Raw genomic sequence first — 22,857 nt, forward strand, 5'->3', positions numbered from 1 at the left:
TCCACATTGATTTGTCTAATCTTGGTCAGACTCCACCTAGGTACGCCAACACTGAACTCTCATTTATATTAGAATTATATTTACTCATCGTGACGAGTGTCCACTGATCTAGTCTGTACGTGATCAAGATCCTCCAGGTTTAACCCATATCGAGAAATGTCAATTAATCTGTTATACCTTTCTTGATACCTATATACCCTAAGCATTGTTGCTTCTCCAAAGAAAGATTCTTCCAAACGTACAAACTTCGGAAGTGCCGGCAATCTATCGGTTCTGGAATCAACCCTTAGGTGAGTGAACATTGACATTCTTTAAAGAAGGCTGGATTCCGTATGTGTCAACCATTCGAATCATGCTTCAAAAAAAACTCTCAAGACATAAGCTGTGATTAGCATGATAGTAGCATTTTAGCGAATGAACCAAAGAGTTTGGTAACATGATCCAGTGTCCATGATCACTTCAGGATTTAGATCAAGTCTCACTGTAACCATCATAGCGACCCTGTTTAGTGCGTCGTAACGGTACTTAAACGACACATCTACAACCAAAGTCTGTCCGGATCGTGCATTTACCACAAGTGTGAAATGCTCGCACGTCGTGATCAATCTTCACTACCGTTCCACATATATGACGTTAGATACAGCTACCCAGGCATGTATCAGTCATCGACCATGTTTTAGCTACACTGCCTGAACTCAGGTGTCCAGCACGTGACTCAGTTTAATACGGAGGCTACGGATGATAGTTGATATTGATTATGATATTCAGACATCAACCCACTAATCATATGATGCTAATATAGTAAATCATTATTCTATTTAGTAATCATTTATTTATTATCTCTCGTGAACAAGAATTCCTTACAAAATCTTGGCATGGTCAAGGGCAAAAGAAATTCCGGCATGGTCAGGGGCAAGGAAATCCCAGCGTGGTCCAAGGCCGGCCTCAACCAACGAAATATCAAGGCATGGTCAGGGGCAAGGAAAATCCAAGCGTGGTCTAGGGCATGCCAAAATATCAAGTCATGGTTAAGGGCAAGAAAAATCCCGACATGGTCAGGGGCAACAAAAATCTCGACGTGGTCAGCGGCAAGGAAAATCCCAGCGTGTCCAAGGCCGGCCTCGATCGACGAAATGTCACGACATGGTAAGAGGCAAGGAAAATCCAAGCGTGGTCCAGGACCGACCTCAACAATAAAATATCAAGGCATGGTCAGGGCAAGGAAAATCCCGGCATGGTCAGAGGCAAGGAAAATCTCTGCGTGGTCAAGGACAAGGAAAATCTCAGCATGGTCCAGGGCCGGCCTCAACAGTAACAAAATGAAAGGAGGACCCCGGTATATGAAAATTTTACCACTACTCATCACATCTCTATAAATACCTCCAATCTCCTCATTTGGATGTAAGATTCTCATAACTTAAAAAAACCTCTGCTTCTCTCTCATCTGAGACCCTCTATCTCTAGAATTCTGAAGCATACCACTTGGACTATTGTTGAACGTCGGAGTGCCTGCTGGAGGAAACCCCTCCCCGCCTCTTTAGCTCGCGTCTTCTTTATTTTTCTGGTGAGGAGCCGCCAGAAACTTCTTTCCGGCACGGCGGAGGCGATAAGTGTTGAGACAACTTTCCCGTTCGATCACCGCGCAGTTATAGAGTTCGACCCTAGACCGAACCACAGATCGGTTTTAGTGTTGATCCATTTTCAAGTATTAACATATATTTACTTTTAAAAGTATGTTATTTCCTCGCTGTTAAAATAAAGGAAAAAAATTGTATGAAGTAACCAATTCAAATTATGACTTTTGCAAAGTAGCCATAGTTTCATTAGGTATAGCAAAATAGCCAATTGAGAGTACTATGACTTTTAATCCTGCCTCGATTAATTTTGATTCAATCTTCATTAAGCTTATATTCTGTCTTTATAGTTCGTTGGGATTAAATTTAATCCAGCCTAGATTAATCTTATTTGGGCTAGTTTGCTTATAGTTGACAAACTGTGGCTATTTTGCAAAAGTTTAAGTTCTATTGGGCTATATAGCCTTTGGACCCTAATATATATATATATATATATATATATATATATATATATATATATATATATATATATATATATATATATATATATTATACACTCAAATACAATACACGTTTACAATGGCCGAGATTAATATCCAAATAGAAAATCTACAAATATTTATTTACTCAAATAGAATACACGAAATTTACATGATAAAGTTATTTTTCTCTTCTTAGTTTAATTTTTTTTAGCAATATTTGCGGGAAGAAGATTCAAGAGCTCGTTTTCACATACTACATGGGCAATTAAAGAGTAAGAATGACGATTAACCAATTGTTTTGTATAGGACAAAGGTTTTGGGTATAAATCAGAGAAATGTGAATCGATTATAAAAGAATGGATCTGTAAATATGAGAATAATCAAAAGCCTCACTTTTGCTTCTAAACGATGTGATTCCGTTCATTCACACTCTAAAAACTCTCGTCTTTTCATCTGTGTTTTTCGTCTTCTTTTTACACTAATTTTGACTTAACTTTCTTCGAATGTCGTTGTATAAAAAAAAAGAGGCAATTTAAAGTGCTAAAATTTTATCCAACTTTTAAAAACGACATTAGAAGCTATTAGTACATTAAAAATTGAGAAATAAGATTTAAGGTTAAAATTAGCTCTAATAGTAGTTCAAATGATTGATACACTTTCTTGAAACCTTATACGCTCATGGTGGCTGGTGCGATGGTGGGGCATTTATAATTTAAACTTGCTAATCCGTTGATCACTTTGTACTTAAAGCTTTAATTTATTGTTTTCTTTTTTTAATTTCTTCTAACCCGGGTCAGTCAAGTAAAATGTCTCGTTCAGGGAATCAATGAACCCCTTTACATTATTAAAAGCAACCCTATTTGGTGAGTCAACTGAATTAATTACCAAATTGTCTAATATCACTCAGGATGATGAAAAGATTGAACGGTTCCATTTCATCTAAAGTAACAGCAGTTTAGACTTTAGAACATAAACTAAAACACATCTGATATTTCATAATTAGCAATAATAGCACATTAACTGTCCTTCGAAATCTAGCGCTGTCTATATCAACTTAGACTCAAAATATAAGGCGTAGAAAGGGAAACAACACAGCAACTTCTTTTTTTTTTTTTTTTTTTTTCATTATTCACAAGTGTAACCCTACATACACTACTAACACTATGCCAAAATGACAAGAATGAATCAACAAATGAGCTAAACCAAGCCTCCTTTTGAAGTCCCGTTGCTCTGACTCCGCCTCCGTCTCTCCAATCGGGCCTCGATGAGCTGTCCCATCAACGTGCTCTCGTCGAGGTCCCGTGGCCATCTCGACGAGCACTCGGACCTTTCGAAATCTGGGGTCGCTAGCTTCGAGTTCCACCGCTGCACCGGGCTATACACCGACCCCTCAGAACCTAATTCCTTCCGATTATCATAATCATCGTTATTATTCCCCTCCAAAGATCCCAACCCGTCGCTGGAATCTCCTTCCTCGGCGGGGTTTCGAGGAGCGCTCATGGCCTCGTTCAGAGGGAACGACTCCAGAGAGAACCTCCGCGACTTGGACTTGGCCCGGAGAAACGCTGCGATGTCGAAGCCCATCTTCTCCGCGATCTGGGCCGAGCCATGGCCGTCGATCTCGAGCTCCTTCATCTGGGCCCGCTCGTCGAGCCAGGCCTCGGAGATGTGGAGGATCGCCCGTTCGGGCCCGGGCTCGGGACCGCCCTTCGAGGCGGCTCGCAGCTCGAGCTCGTACACGCTGATCCCCTTTGCGAACTCGTCGCAGAGGCTCTCGAGAAGCTTCCGGGCCTTCCTCTCCCTCTCGAGCTCCCTCAGGGCGGCCGCGAAAGACGAGCCGAGCTCGGAGATCTCGCGGCTCAGCCTCCGGCGCGAGGCCTCGGACCGCTTCCTCAGCTTCCTCTCGCCTTCGAGCTCGTCCCGGGCCGACTGGACCGCGGAGCGGGCCCGCGAGAAACTATCCTCCGCGGCCCGTTTCGCCACCTCTTTCTCCGCAGTCAACTCTTCGACTCTCGTTCTCGATCGGACGAGCTCGGATTTCAGCGCTCTGAACGCGGACGCGTTCGAGGCGTTCTGTTCCTCGAGGCTCCATATCCGGTTCAGCACGTTGATCAGCTCCGTCGAAGTCTTGTGGCCGTGGCCGAACTTTGGATCTGTCCAATGTTTATTATACGGCGCTACCTGAATAGATAAAGAAACAAAAAATAAGATTTGTATTCAATCAATCGGGTTCGATTTAAGGGCTCTCACCTTCACCATGGAAGCAGTAGTGCCATAGCTAGCCGGAGAAACGGGCTGTATAGCTCGATCGTTGTTTTTTTCAACTGACCGGCGATGATACTCGATCAACGATGCCTGAGCAGTTTTATCATTTACACCCTGAAACCAGACAGAGCAGACATTCAAGTTAAGAGCACTATTTATTCTAGGTTGAGAAAGAAGTTCAAGTTTCTATTTTGGTACGACTTTTACTTTCTTCATCTTCTTCTCCCAAGTTCAATGACAACTAAACTATCCTTTACAATGCATTTATAAGTATACTAAGATAGGAAAATAAACTAGCTAGCTTATAATAAAAAAAAAAATAAAAAAAAACAGCTGTAAAGAAGAACAAGAAAAAAAAGTCATAGTGTCTTTCTGTCGGATCAACATCTTGCCCAAGTATCCCAAACACAAAACTAATGGTTCACATTTAAAAAAAAAAAAATCAGTGACGAAAGTAAATAACAAGAGTAAAGAAAACAAACAATAGCTGGTCCACAGAAAATAAAAAAATTCGTCACTAAACAAAGCTCATCAAGTAAAAAAATGAGAAAAATAATAAGCAATTTCGTATTTATATACCTCATCTTGATCATTATTGTTGGAATTTCCACGAAACGCACTGCTCTTCTGGGGTCTCCGACGAGTCCTCTGGCCTTCTCTCGCCATTTTAGAAGCATCAGGGCTTCTGTGGGACTCGAAATCCCACAGATTTGCACAGAGCTTCCTAGCAGAGGCCGTCGGTGACGTGTCACCGCTAACGAACTCCGCAAAACGCTTGTCGTTGTTGCTGTGATCGCGAAGCTTCCATTTCGGCGGCGGAGTCGTACAGTTCCTTCCTCTTCTCGCTGCCAAAACGACACCGCTGCTCATCTTCCTCTCCGTCGGCAATCCCTTCTCTCTCTCCTCTCCTTTCTCATTATTTCCCATTCTCTCTCTCTCTCTCTCTCTCTCTCTCTCTCTCTCTCTCTCTCTTCAAAATCTAGAATCCCCAAATAGCACCAGCTTCGTCAAAGGTCAAACCATGTTTGTGTTTCTTGTTTCCGATCAGTGGTCACTAAACTCAGTGCCTCCTTTTTTTATATTGTAACTTTTCTTTGCTCCTGTTCTCTGAGTGTTTCAGAAAGTTCTATACTCTCTCTTTCAGCTCTCCAGGAGTTACAGCAGTTTCTCTTTTCTTTAGAAATTACACTACAGTCGAAGTATTATTTGAAAATTACACTGCACGCCACTTTTACCGAAGTATATCACCGTTATACCCCTGACGAACTCCACTACGAAAACTATTATTAAACGAAAAAAAAAAAAAGAGATCTTCTTCTCTTTTTTTTTCCCAAGAAAATATATGATACACTATATATGCTCAACGAAAAACAGAAAAGGCAAGAAGAATTTGTGATTAATGTTTTTCATGAGTCGGTGGTTGGTAGTAGTAGAAGAAGATGGCAAATTATTAAAAAACACGTTGAAAATTAAATTTGCCTTATCATAGGCATGACTAAGAAAATAATGTCTCGTACATATAATTACGGCTTGCGAAGCTGATTGTTAATACTTAATATGATATTTAATGCAATAATATGATAACAGTTATTATTTAAAATGATAATTAATTTGTTTTAAAGCTTATATATATAAATAAAAAATGAATTTTTGTTCAGATGTAAAACAATATGAAAAATTATTAATTTATCAAATTACTCTTTAAACGAATAGAATCAGCCACGATACTCCACGGCACCACACGACATCTCGTCGCACTATGTAGAGGTAAAGTTTAGGCTATTTTCTTCATTATTAATTATTTAGGCTTGAATTTTAAAATAAAATCTAAAGTACTTATATACTTAATTCTCTATAATTTATTTAAGAAGTCTCAATAGTTAAATTCATGCATGCCTGAAAAATATACTTTGAAATTATACTTTGTAGTTTGTTAAAAAAAAACATTTGATACATTGTAAAAAGATATTTTAAGTTTCCCTTTTAAGTTATGAAAAGGAATGCGACCATAACTATTTTATAAATTAGGAATATTTTCGTAAATTTGGAGGATCTATTGATGATGCAATTCATTTTTTTTTTTTTAAGTTTGTAATTATATATTTTCTAAAGAAATTTGACTTATTATACGTACTAAAATATTTATTTTCATAAAGATCAATTTAGATATTTAAAAATTACACAAATAGACATCTGACCCATTTTCATACTAAAATACCATTGACTTGATTTTCAACTCAATTTTTCATTTCGATTTATTTTTCTATCTCATACTTTCAAAAGTTCAATATTCTCATTTATAATCCATTTTTGAAGAAAAAAATGTTTGGGGCCGTTTGGTTAACTTTTCCAAAACCGTTTTCTGTTTTCTGATTCTAAATTCTAGAAAACAGTTTTAGAAAACCTGTTTGGTTATAAATTCAGAAAACAGATTTAGAATCATGTTTCTGTTTTCTTTGAAATTTGTTTAGAAAACAGAAAACAATGAAAAGTTGTTTTCTATTTTATCTCTATACAATTGAATGGAAAACATAACCAAACAACATTTAAAATATTCCGAAACGTAATTCTAAATCTGTTTTTTAAATTTAAAAATTAGAATCAGAAAACAGAATTTAAAAACAGAAAACAAATTTAAAAAACTAAACCAAACGGGCCCGTTATGTCTAGACTTTTACATGCATGTGGGAATTTGCTGACATCAAGAATTCGTCATAAAATTCAACGTGTTCTTAATTAATCCCGACATGCGTAAAAAATATCCAAAAAATATTAAGATAGAAAATGCACAAAGAAAATCATTTTTAAGTATATAGATAGATTTTATGTGAGTAACAGATTTTTTAGTAGTGAAAATAGAAAAGAAAAAAAAAATAGTGTAAAGACAAAGTTGCAAACGAAGAAAAAATTGAAGTTTTTGAAGTTAATATCATTTACTCTGAAAATGAGTCAAAAATATATTTGTAACTTTTTAAATATCAAAACTATTCATAAAATTACTAATGTCGGTGGTTCTAATAAGTCAAATTCGTCTCTCTAAGAACTCAAAGTTCAGCAGCATCGACACTGATTTAGGTGTAAATCTATGGTCGACTAGAGGCCATTACTTTTTTTGGATGCAACAACGGTAGATAGACTAATAAATGCCTAGTACACTCATTTTAATGCCACCTATTATAAAATTGAAAGTTTATAAAGCATTGGAAAAAGCCCAAAAGAGGAAAAATAATTTCAAAGCAAGTGTTTTTTTATTTCAACTCAACTTAATCTAAAATATACCAAAACTCTTTTCGATCGAACAAAGCAGATTTGAAACACCTACAAACCAATAAATCATGCTCAATCCAACATATTAAACACTTAAAATTGAAAAATATTACCTTTTTGACATTTTTGAACTTGTCAATTGATCGTCCCCAGAGAAAAAAGAGTGCCTTAAGACTTCGTCGGATATCTTTGGCCATCCTCGGAAAACGATAGAGAATGAGAGAGACTTTTAATAAGATAAAAGGGTAATTTTTCCTTACAATTAATCTAAAGTCTATTTAAGTAATTACGAAACTATCAAATCTAACAACTAATTTAGCATATTTATGACGTGTACTTAATTTAATTTACCTTTCAATTTCACTTCATATTGGTCTCCTTGGTAGAACTTGTAAGGTTAATTTTTTTTAAAGGTAAAACGGGTCTCGTTAAAACCTCTTTGAAACATTCTTTTTTGGGAATTTCGTTAGAGACAAGAGTGCCTCCTAAATTGAATTAATCGGCTTCCGTCAAAATGACTAATAAACTTCTAAGACATTCTCAAAATCCAGAGCAAAATTCAAAGCAATCATTAAGATGTGCCCATTTACACATCTTGTGGGAAGCCCGTTGTTACATCTCGGGGTCCAAATAAAAGAAACACAAAACATGACTTAACAAAATCTAAGCCATTCTCAAAACAAATCAACATATTCTAATATGGGCATGACGAAGATTTGTTCAAGCACTCCATGATCATTTTGTTGCCTCCTTCAAAGATTACTTTCCGAGCGTTCCAGAACTTAGCGACCATCGCAGCGATATGGACCGCATTGAGCTCTGCTTATGTCGCAGACTTAGCCTTGGTTCTGTTTCTCCACACCCAAACGATCTTCCCACGTTGATCTCGCAGCAATGACCCCAAACGCGGTTTACGAAGGTTAAAGTTCATTGACATAATAAAAAGGTTTGCAAAATCAATCAAAATGGAGCACATGTGGAACCTTATCAATGTCTTTTGTTTATAGCATCTCGCAGCAATTTTGGTGTCGATCTGCTCAAACCCACACCAAATTTGGTGTAAATAAATAGTTCCACACCAAATTCGGTGTGAGACTATTCATCTACACTAAATTTGGAGTAACACAATTTTTAATTGCAAATTCACCACTAATGAAATTAATATATTATTTTGATCCTAATTTAAATAATTTATATAAAAAATGCATAACATCAATTAAAAAAAGAGTATATAAGATAACATTAATAAAATACATAATATTAAGTAGTGAATATCAACGTTTTTTGTGTGTTTATCTTTTTATGCGTGTTTTTTTCTCTAATTTATTTTAAGTATTTAATTTTACCTATGAAATGCAATGTTTATGTAAGCTTTATTCTATGAATATTATCCCCAAAAAAATGTTTGTTTTAAGGTGATTTTTTTAATATTAATTAGTATTAACATAATATTTAATATTCATATAGATTAATTTGATATTGTTGATTTAGAAAAATAATATAATATTAATAAGATTATTAATATGTAATTGATATAAAACTAATATTGAAACAAATAAAAATAATATTATTTTTGTGTGAGATTTGATGTTGCGGGTTGGAGATGAAAACACTGTAGTTGCACCAATTTAATGTAAAAGTTATATTAATTTAATGTTATGGGTTGGAGATGTTCTTAGCTATAAGAACTCGCAAGTCAAATATTTAGCTGAATTTTATTCATAGTGTTGTTTAGGACCTTAGGTTGTAGAGTTTCAAGTTTCAACTTAAACTAAAGATATTCTAAACGGTTTTTTTTTTTAGATTTAATAAAATAAATTCACTTTGTTTGAAAAATCCAATTCTATTATATTATTTCGGTTTAAAAAACTCGAGGCGTAGATTATCTTAAAAAAACGAATATCAAGGATAGATGTTTAAACTTCAATTCATCTCAATACATTACTCACACACACACACACACATTAATCTTTGTAATCTTTATCATTTTTTATATTAAAAACACAAAAATTCAAACACGTTGCAAAAAAACACTCAAACACGTTCTATGGTATGTTGGTCCAAATTGTCATTATTTTCAATGTACAGCTCTTTTGAAATTATAAACCCAATTTAGTGTATTTTTTAAGTCATATATTCTAATTTTTCTCATTGAATACGTACATAATATTTTTCTCATTGTTAAAAACTAAGAGTATATTTTGTCTTTTGCATACAAATCAGGGGATATTTTTTTCATTTTCTCAATATGTAAGGGTTTCTTTAATCAAATTTGGTCTTGGTTTCTTACCATTCATCAATTAAAGAATAATTTATTAAAAACTGTGATTAAGGTAACTAAACCAACTTCAATGCGCTGTGAAAGTATGATTAAAGGTCAGTTAGAACAGTAATAATGATTAAAGACTATAAGTGCTAAGATTACGATCCTTGCCTAAGCTTGGGAGGATTAAAACTAGGATAAAGGTAATTTCTGATAAACCAATAAAACATGAGCGACGTGGTACAAGTCATAGCATTCCTAGACAAAGTACTGCTTTGTTTAGCAAGTTCTATGCATAAACTCATTATAAGAACAATAACATTTTTTTTTTGCCTTTTTAAAGTAAACACTTTTATTCAGCTTTAGAAAAGAAAAAAAAAATTGCCCATCTTGATTTGCCCTAACAACCCAAAATCTATATGCTAAGTGGTCCTTGTTGTTCCAAACATCTCAGAAACTAAACTATCTCGTGTTCGTGGTCCTCCTTTCTTAATCTCTATCATCAATAAAGTGCCTTATTTATTTTTATATTCAAACCAGTTTTTGAGAGCCCTGTATTCAACTATCATTACATCACCGATACAAGAAATTATAAAACTACAGAGATAGTTAGGTTCTACTAACTAAGCCTACGTAATTTTTTTAAAATAACTAACTTGCATGAAGAATCTGCTTTGGAAAGGAATCTTCATTCTTTTCCTTTTTTTATTCTTTATTTTATTTTTATATATTGAAGGCTTGTTCTAAACTCTAATGAGAATTATTGTGGAACTTAGGTTCGATTTTATTACAAGTTTAGCTTACCTCGAGGCTAAGATTAAATACTGATTGGCTGTGGTTAGGGATGGTAATGAGTACCCATAAAATCTAAATCAGACCCTATTCATAATTTCTTTTAAAAAAAAATCTTAGAATATACAAAGTAATCTAAATGAGTACTTTTTTACACATTTAATATTAAATTTATTAATAAAAAAAAAAAAAAATCTAAAAAATACTGAAATTAATAAATAAATACACTAAAATTTACTTATAATTTATAAATATAATATAATAATTTCAAATGCCTAGAGTATGGGTAGGATTCTGGGTAAAGTACTTAAATCATAAAATAATTTATTCTGAGTATGGGTATGATTTACTTAAAAATCATGCATTATCTATATTCATATAATTTTTTTATGGATAATACTTGTATTCTAATAATTATCCATTTATTTGAATAAAACCTTAAAATTTTATGGATAAGTGGATACATGAGTAAAATTGTCAGTGATAATAGATATTATGTATATTATTTTGTGTGTTGATTGCAATTCAATGTTGCAGCGACACTTGGAAGCAGCTTTTTTAACTAGTTCGACAAGGGATTCATTATTAGAAATTTCGTGTATACCTTTGGACCACAAAATAACTCGTTTTTGGACCACGTTTGTGGTTTTAGGGTCTTTTTTTTCCTGACAGAACGTGGTCCTGAGAAAAAAAAACAACCCCTTTGCATTTTTTGCGCAAATGCCTAGAACACATTCCATTCTCTAACATGAGTGATCATAAAAAAATAAGTTATATAAAAATAATATCAAAGCTAGGAAATTGCAAGTGCTTAAAAGCTTGTCCTTCAAGTTGTCGTATTGTTGAGTGTATCTAGCATCATAATACATGTCACTTGTGTTTATTGCTATTATTTTATTTTTTAGAAATTGCACGGAATATTATATCGGAATTAGAGTAAAATAATAATAGAGACAAGATAATAACATCTTAGAAACATACTTGAATCACAATGAATCTTACATTAATGAAATATTATTGTTCATTTTATGCATGCTTTAGAGAAATGAAATGAAATGAAACTTAGCACATTAAAAAAGAAATCTAACGCAGGTAAGGCTATTTCAAAATACATGTAGTGGTTGATGGAGAGATCTAATTAACCGGGTCCGATGATCATGAAAAAGGTGTATGAAAAAAAAACATGATATGATAATATGTCAACAATTCAAATAATAAAAAATTCAGAATACAGTGCAATAAAATAAAAATCCAAAAAATATAAATAAAATTGGATATAGACACCCGTAGCACAACTTTGTGCAAAGATTATATAGGTAATGACATAAGTTAGGACATCGTCGGATCACCGCTACAATGGAGATCCACATAACATGGCTGGCATCGACCAACACAACCTGACCAACAATGGAGACCCACGTTACACCGCCACCATTGACGAAGACGCACATCGCACTATCACGGACTAAGACCCACACACGCCACTAATGATGCTAACTACTCATGTTGGCCCACCGGAAGCGGAGACATATGCATCACACTACTGGCAACGTCACACGCCCTTCTATCGTTGGCGCCAGTCATTATCTCTCCTTGTTGGTCGCACGAATTCTTATCATATCTCCATCGAAATCCATATTTTATTTTATCTTTCTTTGGAGTCGTAGACAGGACGACAATTGACCGAAATCACTACAAGTCATGGGGGAAAAAGAACTGTGCGGTGTGCTACCTATGTTGATTTTGCTACAACCCTAAGAGTATATATGTATTTAACTATGGGAGGTGCATGTATACCTTAAAAATCCTCTAAACAAACTGCGATGCCTATATACATAATGAAATCTAAATTTTTATAATAGATAAATATGGCATAGGGCAATACCATAATCGAATATCGAATTTCTGGATATTCAAAATCGATAATTGAACCAAATTTTCGGTTTGCTGATGTGCCACCGAATTTTGGTTTCAGATCGGTTCAGTTATTGATTTAACCAATTTTCGGTTAATTTTTGTAGACCCACAGTGTACGAATATGGCTATTGTGGAAAATATTCTTAATCGGGCAAAACTTGAGTTTGCAATTTGTTTATATTGACTAATCTGCAATTGGAATTACAATGAAGTGGGTGATAAACAATGATAACTCTAAATACATACATCTTCTTTTATAAATAAAATGAAAGCACAATAGGACGAAGTCGATTTATTCTATTAAGAGAATTACTTTCAATTAAAAGATTTGAATAATAGATTTAAAGATAACACTTAGAATTTATCCTTCTTAGTTTAAATTTAGATCCTATAACACATTTTTTTACTTTAAAGACTTTGGGGTATATGAAATTATATCGCTGGTACAGAACTCCAACGATTATAGAGCCTTGACAACAATTTTGTATCTATGTTAACTTAATTCATGGGAAAGAATAATCACTTTATTGGGGGTATAAATTGATCCTTTATTCTATGCCGCTTTGAATGATTGTGGCAAAACTTTTATTTTTCTTCTCTGGGATCAAATTTAAATGACATTTTCTGCGTATGTGAAGATTGAAGAGTATTCAAAGCACCGTTGCATTCTATGCCACTGGAACTAGTAAAATGTGTGTGTATGTATCTGAATACTCAACTATTGATCATTTCTACGTCTCATGTTTTGCCATGTAAGTCGGTTATTGATGTGGATATACAGAAGTAGCGCTCAGCGAGTGAATTTATAGAGAACGCTTCTCACTTATAACATCAAAATGGTCTCAAAAAATATATTGGGCCCAATATGGCCTCACGACCCACAAGAGCCTCTTACCTGGGTTAAGTTAAGGAGCCCAGTCTAAATATCTGGTCTAACTACGCTTCAATTACAAGGTCCCCACAAAAAAAAAAAAAAAAAAAAAAAAAAGTAGAAATTACATGTGATAGTGTTCCTCTGAAACTAATTTCAAGAATAGTGTGTTGAAATTTCATCGTAAATTATTTGTTTATTGTTTGAAAAGCGCAATTTATTTATTTGATACTTAATTGACACCAAGAAGTAAAATCGCTAAGATGACATGATTAGAGTTTGCTAAGTTTGGGTATCAACAATACTAAGCAACACATTCAATGCCATTATAAGTGCACAGCATTTATTTATATTATTTTTTAAAGATTCAATGAAATGAAAGGACTAGGCATCGAAATTTAGGAAACACGCATTTTTCCTTATACGCCAAATAAAATAGTTGAACGTTAATTTTCGGTCTGATCATAATTTATTACATACTTCTTCTATGCTCTATCTACCAAGCTGCACTAAAGTCTATTTATTGCTGGACGACAAAATCACACAACCTTAGAGCGCTTTTCTTCTCTTCTCGTAGCTTCCCATATCTCTCTCAACCTTACCATATGCATCATAATTATTCGATCCACTTTCATATGCATATAGGGACGAAAACAAAATAAAAGTAGTAGTATTTAGCATAAGCTAGTCGGTAATTACACACCACTTTCAAAATAGAGGTCGTGAGTTCAATATTCATCTTAAAAAATAAAAATAAAATAATGGTAAGCGATCTCCCAGAAATAGAAGAGATGAAAATCTTTCCATCAATAATAATGATACTACAACAACAACAGTTCGCAAGCTAATTCTACATCTATAGCATTCAATAATTTGATAAAATTTTTGTTTCAAAAAATAAATTGATGAACTTAATTTCATTTAATATATGCGATAATTTCCTTTTTGTGTTTTCATGTAAGATTGTCTCTTGATATTATCGCTTGATATGTAAAGTAATAAATATGTAAATTTATTAATGGTTTGTGATTGTGGACAATAAGGTTAAATCGGTTAAGCTTAACCGGTCTACTCCGGTTAAAGGTTAACTGTATTTTTTTAGGGTAATCGGATCATCCATTTTCTTTTTCTAAAAGACTTGAATAAAAAAAGGGGTTAATTTTACATGTTTCTTTCAAATTAATTGATACATGATTCTTTTGGGCCGTTTTAAACCAATCTTAACCTAGGCATTTGGAAAGTTTAATATGAAAAGTTGGTTGGACCCCACGTTAATTCGGACATCCAACTTTCCATATTAAACTTTTATTTTCTTTATATTTTTTGCCATTGGATTTATATTCGTTGGAGATGAAAAGACCAAACTTATTTTTCCGTTTCATTACCGAATGGTGTCCCATTTTTTTTATAAAAAAGAACTAAATTTTTAACCTAATTTTTGTTTCTTATAGATACACCCGCTATTAACACTATTTCCTCACACGTATCTTATTTCTCTCCCGAATTCATCCATTTTTCTCTCCAATTCATTTGAAAGTTTGTAATCATTTTAAACTTGTATTTGTAATTTTTATTCTAAAGTTAGTAATCGCATTTGAAACTTTATACTTCGTATTTTTCATTTGAAATTATTATTTTTTATTTTTCGTATGATAAAACTTATGATGTTATTCTTATTCATAATAAGTTTTGAATCACATTTATATATTTATAACCTTTATTCCTATTTTCCTTAAGTTTTTTTAATTTAATTACTTTACTCTTCAATTTTTGTTTCTTTTAATTGGCTCGTATCTAAAACTGCTCAAATAACTCCATTATTATAACATTAAAATTAATTAATTTTTTTAAATATTAAAATATTTCGGATTCATCTAGCTTTTTTATGGATCCATAAATTCTGGAAGTATGTCCAACTAAATACTCAGGATTGAAGCCAAATCTAGCTTTACCAACACGTGATAAAAAAAAAATTAGATGGACGCCAAATAATAATACAGAAGGGGTAGAAATGAATAACACGAATGTAGGATTATTAGGGCACAATTGAATTGTTTCAAACATCAAAGGGTGGGCCGTTGCACGAGCTGAAGAGGTAATCTTGTAAATTATCCAATCACTTATAACTCTTATTTAAAAGTGGTATCTAAATTGCTGAAAGCCTAAGCCTAAAAGTTGGTCCTGGCTATATTATATAGCCCGTTTTGTGCAATTATGACTGTAAAAGTTTATTAACATAAATAATCAGCTGAAAAGAAAATTGCATTCTCATATGATATAAAGTATAAACGATATAAACCTCATCACTTTTTTTTTTTTTTTTTTCTCTTAATTGCAACATCATATACCTCCAAAAGAAAAAAAAAAAAAAAAATAGGCATATAATATTTTTATAGCAATGAAAGTGGGTCCTGAACTCCTTATACATTGTATGAGCAATTATATTAAAATGTATTTCCTGATTCTTGGGGTCCATAAGAAGATAGCAATATTTTGGAATAGTCACATCTCCACCAAGCAAAAGCCGCCTTTGTTTAAAGCAAACTGTTGGACATCACTTCTCCACCAACCCGCCCATGAACCAAGCCAAGTGCTAAATAAAATAAGATAAATTTCATATAGACCTAACAATTTCAAAAATATAAAAAACTGATCTCTTACTTACAAAATATCTAAAAATAGACTTTTAACCAAAAAATTAAAATAAAGATCATTTCAAGATATTTAAACTTAATTTTAAAAAAAACATATTACACTCCATTATTGAAAAATGTTAAATTTCATCGTATTTTATCGTAATTTATTAATATAAATCAAAATTAAGGTAAATAATTTCAGCAACAACGACTACAAAAAGAGTCGTTGCTTTTATTCAAATAAATTCCAAAAAACACCGTAAAATGCGATATAATACGATGAATTACGATGATATTTAAAGTTCATCGTAATGCATCGTATTATATCGTGTGTATCGTATTTTTGAAATTAATTTGAATAAAAAGCAACGACAACTCTTTTTGTAGTCGCTGTTGCTAAAAATAGTCTTCGTTTGCTCTATTTACTTTAACTGAAATTCGTTTGAAAAAATTACGATAAAGTACGATATGTTACTATAAAAAACGATGAAATTTGAAAAAAAAAAATTCAATGATAGATTTTAAAATATTTTTTTTTAAAATTAAATTTAAATGTCTTGAAAGGGTATTTTTGTCCGTTTTAGAGTAAAAAAATCATTTTTTGATATTTTGCAAGTACGAGGTTCATTCTTGATATTTCTTAAATTATTAGGTCTATAATATGAAATTTCTCTTAAATAAATACCTATTTAAAAAGCATCACAAAATAGTCAATTTCGAACAAAGCCCGAGCAAAATAGCAAAGTTAAACGTTGTAATTGTCAAAATAGCCAACTTTTGGTTTATTTTTAATGTGTAGCCAATATACCACATTAACAGTAAAAAAATACAAATTTGCCCTTCATTTAAATAATATCAAATCAAAATATTTGGAAGATTCCCGCGTCCAAAAAAGAAAGAAATGAAATTGGAATCGCGTGAATAAATGCCAACTAAAACAGATCCACCGTGATAAATGCATATCTAACAAATCCACCGTGATAAATGCTTATCTTTTAAACACGCAACCAAACCTACACCTCACGAGAAAAAATTCAAAAACAAAGTAAAAAAAAAAAAAAAATCTTCAGAAATTAACATATACAAATTAATATACGTATATAAACCTAAATAAACAGAAATTAATATACGTATATAAACCTAAATCTTCAGAAATTAACATATACAAACTAATATACATATACAAATTATTTTCTGTTTTTTCTGTTTATTTAGGTTTATATACGTATATTAATTTGTATTTGTATATTAATACGTATATTAATTAACAGATATTAACAGGATTGAAATCGTTCCATACATGAATCAATGAGTGAAAAATCTTCAATCAAAGCTCTAATTTATACAAATTAATATACGTATATAAACAAGGTAATGAATGGATTTACTGGTGAGCTCGTCGAGCTAGCGAATGACGGAGTCGAAGGTGGCGCGGCGAGTGATGTCGTAGATGAGGAGGGCGACGGCGGCGCCGCGGTAGTAGGCGGAGGTGACGGCGTGGAATCGCTCCTGGCCGACGGTGTCCCAGATCTGAGCCTTGACCTCTCTGCCGTCGATCTCCACCGCCTGAGTCTGGAACTCGACGCCGATCGTGGCCTTGACGTTGGGGTCGAACTCGTTCCGCGCGAACCTCGACAGCAGGTTCGACTTCCCAACCGCCGAGTCGCCGATCAGCACGATCTTGAACAAGTACTCCTCTTGCTCCGACGACTCTTCTTCCCCTCCTCGCCCCATCTTTTGATTCTGTTCCCTAAATATCACGCTTATGTCTATATTTGTAATACAAGCTCACCACTGCGTAATTGGAGGGGTTTTGCGTATGTGAACGTGATAATTATTAACAGAATATCTTGGCAATCAAATCATAAATATGTTGGCAATCAATTTTGATTTTCTTTAATTATATTTTTTATTTAAAAAAATTAAAAAGGGCATAACTGGAAGCAAAAATATTGGCTTAAACGCCACGTCAGCGAAATTGGCTATTTCTCAAAATAAATGTAAACGTTGGCTAATATGCAATGTCAACATTTGAATTTAGCTAGTTTGTCTAATTTATATATATACACATATATGTAGGAAAAAAATACGGATGAGATAATTAAGATACGAGGTTTTGAAGCTATCAAATATATACACATATATTTGTTGACATTAAAAATACTAATATTTTAAAAGAGAAAATTACAAGAATAATATATTGAAAGTACAACATTTTTTAAATATGACTCTTTTGAATCCTTATAAAAAATAGTGTTTTCAAGATATTACTTATTTTTCTTTCATAAATGAAATTATAAAGTTAAAAAAAAAAAGTTAAATGTTGAAGCCCAAGACAATATACAATGTTTTTTTTTTTTTTGGTTAAAAGCTCTATAAATATAAAAAGAAAAATTGATTTACAACTTTTTTTTAAATAGAAATCTATCATTAATCACAGCGTTCTTGATTAATTACAGACTCTATCGAAGGAGCGTAATCCTCCAACCAAATGAGTTTATCATCTATGAAAAGAACGTAAGTTGCTAAACCATGGGCTGTCATGTTGGTCCCTATAGATGTGAGACAACTTTACTCCTGGAAAGTTAGACAATAAACTAGATACATCCGACAAAATGGAACCAAACTCATTCTTGAAGATAGTTTTCTTCTCAAGAGCTTGTACCACCATCTTAGCATCTGACTCCACAAAGTGGATAGAAAGAAACACTTCCAAAGCCCAAGATAAGCGATAGCGGAGAGTGAGAGCTTCAGCTTCTTTGACCGTGAATTTGCCCGAAAGATTTTGAGCCAATGCAGCCATAACCAGTCCAGAAGAGTTGCGAATCTCGGCTCAAACTCCAAAGTAGTTTGAAGATTTAGGAATTGAAGTATCGACGTTGAGCTTGTATTGGTCGCAACTTGGGGGTATCCATCTTGCTTGGGAGTGGTCATGTCTGGGTTCAGGACCACTCGGCAAACTATATGTAGATGACCGTCTGGATTGGACAGACTGAAATTCAAGAAGAATAATTGACGTCCACGAGGTAATCTAGTATGGATTCTTAATAAGTTTTTAAACGAGTCTCTTGTTCTTAGCATTTCAAATGAGGTCACCAAAATTTTGTGAAGAATATATATTATATAAAAAGAATACAAATAAGTCCAAATAAAATAAAAATCTGAAAACTAACAACAATATAAATTTACGATGTCAACAGTGGCGTGTCTAAAATCCACACCCAAAACCATCACCATTCCATCCTTACAAAGGTAAAGATCGTAATTTTATCAATAAAACTCGATTTTTAAAGAAAGAAAAAATACAGACAACATAAGAAAATTATAGTAAGATGCTAAAAAAAACCACAAAGGGAAATAAATCAAAACATAAATTATTTGTTCGAAGTCAAAGACATGGACAATCATGATGAAACTACCAGGAGAATAAAAAAAAAACCTCTCAATAAGAGAGACAAAAACTCCCATTAAGGAAAGAGAGACAAAACTTCCATGTAGGAAGACAATAACTTTTTTTAAGGGAAAAAATTTCGATTACAACAACTCGTTAGATATTTAGACGATTGGTGTAGGGCGATTATTTTTTTTAAAGGTACGATTGATTTATTTTTATTCACTAGGTGTTAAAAAAACAAATAGGACTGAAAATAAAATAATGCATGATTTCATAAAAAGTGTTTATAAACATTAAATTTTGAAAAATGAGATTTTTGGTGATGGTGTGGGTGTGAAATTTATTTTGGAAGAAAATAAGATTAATAAACATTTAAAAAAATTTTGACTAAAGAACTTCAAAAGATTTTTTAAGCGTACAAGTGGAAATTGTAATATATATATACTTTCAAATTATGTAAGAAATAAAAACTGAATAAAAAATAAAAACAAAGAAACTAAAAAATACTAAAACTTTATTGTAAACGACGATAAGAACAAAACTCACATCAATTTTGGACACATTATTCTTGAAAATAATTTTTAAAAAAGCACTGCATAAGCAATTCTATACTTTCAAATATATTATTTCGCCTATCTCACCTTATTTTTTGGACTCAATTTTTTTTTTTCGTCTTCCTCCTTTTCACTATATTTCACACATCTATGCATAATCGCATTCAAATTATGTTTTCAAACTATGAAAAATTTAAATACCGTCAAATTACATGACCTAAAAAATAAAATTTGCTTTGAGCTCTACTTAGAGATCACAAATAATAAATAGTTTTATTTTCTCGTAACCTACCATAGAAGAATTTTTTGTGTCTATTTTGCATTTTCTCGCATTTTCAAATAATTTTGTATGCATGCTGCAGTTTTTTAGGATATGTTAGAAATCATAGAACGTCGTTGAAAACCACCGTAATAATAAAAACAAATCGAAAAAAATCACACACATACATTTTGTTAATAAATTTAAAAATGAATATTTTTTTTTTGTATAGCTTCTGACCTAAACCATCGGAAATTATTTTGAAATACATCATTAAAACATTATACACACACACACGTGTGTGTATATCTTAAAATTTGAAGATATCGGATGATTTTCAATATTTTCTCCGGACTGGTGCAACATGAGTCGGAATCATCCAAAAGACGAAAACGTCAAATTAAAGTTAACACCAAACTTAAATTTATTCTAAATATGTAATCAAATTTGTTAAGATAATATGAATTTAATATTGTATGTTATACAAGTAAAACTCAAAAGAACACTTTACTATGTAGTTTTGAATTAGATTTTAAACATATTTAAACTTTACCTGTTGGTTTGAAAACATATTTTGAATGTTATTTGTTTTTTTATTTAATGATATGAAAGAGAGGAAAAAAATAGAGATGGACAGAAATGAAAGTCGGGGGTGAGGACTAAAATAAATTTTATATCTTGTTGCAAATGTAAAGATGTATAGTTCTTCAATTATATAATTGGAGTATGTTGAGATTTCCTTTTCATATTCTTCTTCTTTTTTTTTTCTCTCTCAAAGAAATTTAAGGCTTCTTGGTTCTCAACCACCATCCTTTTTTAGAGAGTAGCACACCGATGTTCTCCAACCTAGGAGGAGATGGGTATTTCCGTCATCTTCTCCGGGCCATCACTTTTGGAGCACTTAATGTCATTCTTGTCGACTTTTTTCTCTGACAGCGGATCTCGAGTCTCTCGTCTCTCTCTCTTGGTCAATCCCCCGGATCTAATCTCACCTTCAATGCCTCCAACTCCAATCCTTTCGATGGCGTCGTTGCGGTTGTCTTCTCCCTCCGCGTCCCCAGCTCCATGGCCCGTTCCGCCACGTTCCATTGTGCATTGGTGCGTTTGTTGTTGTATTTTGTGGTGAGTTTTTTATTTTTTATTTTAAAAAAGAGATGATGTTAGGTTTATGATTATTAATAATTTGTTGTTTCCGGCAATGGTGTGGTTTACCCTTGACGTTAGGGGTATTGGCTAGTTTAGTTTATATTTAGAATTTAGTTTGTGTAATCTTTTATATTTTGTCTACCAAACTATTGCGATTTTTGTGTTTCTAAGAAGATGATCTAGTCATCTATCATGTTCTTAGTCTGAGTTTTGTGTTGGTCTTTTAGCAGTGCAAATACTCGAACGTTTTGGTCCTCGAGCACTTTGCTTCATTCATGAACCTTTGACGGCTTTTAAAAAGAGACAATGAGCTGCTCAAATTTCAATTTTTTGGTCTATAGCCCGTTCGTCGAAAATTTCCACACAATATGCGTTTATGCGGTTATAATTTTGAATTATTATTGTTTTGAGGTCTTATTTTATCTCGTTGAGATATGTAAGATGTTTGTACTATTAAATATTATACCTAGTATCTATTAGAAAGCCTCGAGTCATTTCATAATTAAAAAAAAAAAATCAAAATCAAACTCAAATTTATCATATAATGATCATCGTTGAACTTGACCCATCGATAACATATCATATACATATGAAGCCCCAATGAAGATTAGAATTTTGAGGAGGCTTGATTGATGAAAAAATAATGCATCATTACAATAATGAAATAAATATAGCTCTCTCTCTCTCTCTCTCTCTCTCTCTCTCTCTCTCTCTCTCTCTCTCTCTCTCTCTCTCTCACGCACACTAAAGAAAGAAAAAGGGAAAATAACACATTTATGTACCCTGTGTTTTAGTGAAATGTCTAGTTTAACCCTCGGTTTTCAAAAATGTCGAGTCCATACCCTCTGTTTAACTAAAATGATGAAATTATACCCTCTATTTAACTAAAATGAAGAAATTATACCCTGAAATGAATAACAGCGTCACAAATCTCTCTTTCATTGATATTAACTCTTATATAAGAAAAACCAAATCAAATCTAAATCAGTGCCCTAACTTCCAAATTCTCAATTTTGAAATAAAAATAGCCTTAAATTGAAATTAAATAATAAAACTCATACTTCCTAAGAAAAGACTTCATTCCGTGTTCGAATTGTAACTCTAAATCCTGGATTCTCTGTTCGAATATGCGATTTTGATGACTATCAACTATCGATGTTTACCCCTTTGCTTCTTTCTGTGTTCTTCACGATTAAGAGATTGTTGCTTATTTTTTAGTTTTTAAATAAATTACATATATGGCGCGAATGAATAAAGATAATTAGTGTTTATATATAAATATTATAGTCAACGTCAATTAAAAGTCAATAAAAAGAATATTCGTGACACTGTTGTCTATTTCAGGGTATAATTTCGTCATTTTAGTTAAATAGAGGGTACAATTTCGTCATTTTAGTTAAACAGAGGGTATGAACTCGACATTTTTGAAAACCGAGG

General features: G+C 32.8%; 1 protein-coding gene and 1 pseudogene across 2 annotated transcripts; both read right to left on the reverse strand.

Moving 5' to 3' along the window:
* Window positions 1-3,155: 3,155 nt before the first annotated feature.
* LOC149400409 (uncharacterized protein At5g41620-like) lies at window positions 3,156-5,604 on the reverse strand. 2 transcript variants are annotated; one of them, XM_089610720.1, is made up of 3 exons: window positions 4,901-5,604; window positions 4,307-4,435; window positions 3,156-4,237 (listed from the first exon to the last, which is right to left on the reverse strand). In XM_089610720.1, exons 1-3 carry the CDS (start codon window positions 5,246-5,248, stop codon window positions 3,254-3,256), a joined length of 1,461 nt encoding a protein of 486 aa, XP_089466846.1. In that variant the 5' UTR covers window positions 5,249-5,604; the 3' UTR covers window positions 3,156-3,253. The 2 variants fall into 2 exon arrangements, with proteins under 2 accessions (XP_089466846.1, XP_089466847.1); XM_089610721.1 differs by lacking the exon at window positions 4,901-5,604 and adding an exon at window positions 4,529-4,581.
* Window positions 5,605-13,663: 8,059 nt separating this feature from the next.
* On the reverse strand, window positions 13,664-17,806 carry LOC149400410 (ras-related protein RABA5c pseudogene; annotated as a pseudogene).
* Window positions 17,807-22,857: the final 5,051 nt, after the last annotated feature.

The sequence above is a fragment of the Urtica dioica genome, chromosome 4 (assembly GCF_054948205.1).
Source record: "Urtica dioica subsp. dioica isolate 48M chromosome 4, U.dioica_male_clone48M_v1_H2, whole genome shotgun sequence".
In the NCBI taxonomy this organism is placed as follows: domain Eukaryota; kingdom Viridiplantae; phylum Streptophyta; class Magnoliopsida; order Rosales; family Urticaceae; genus Urtica; species Urtica dioica.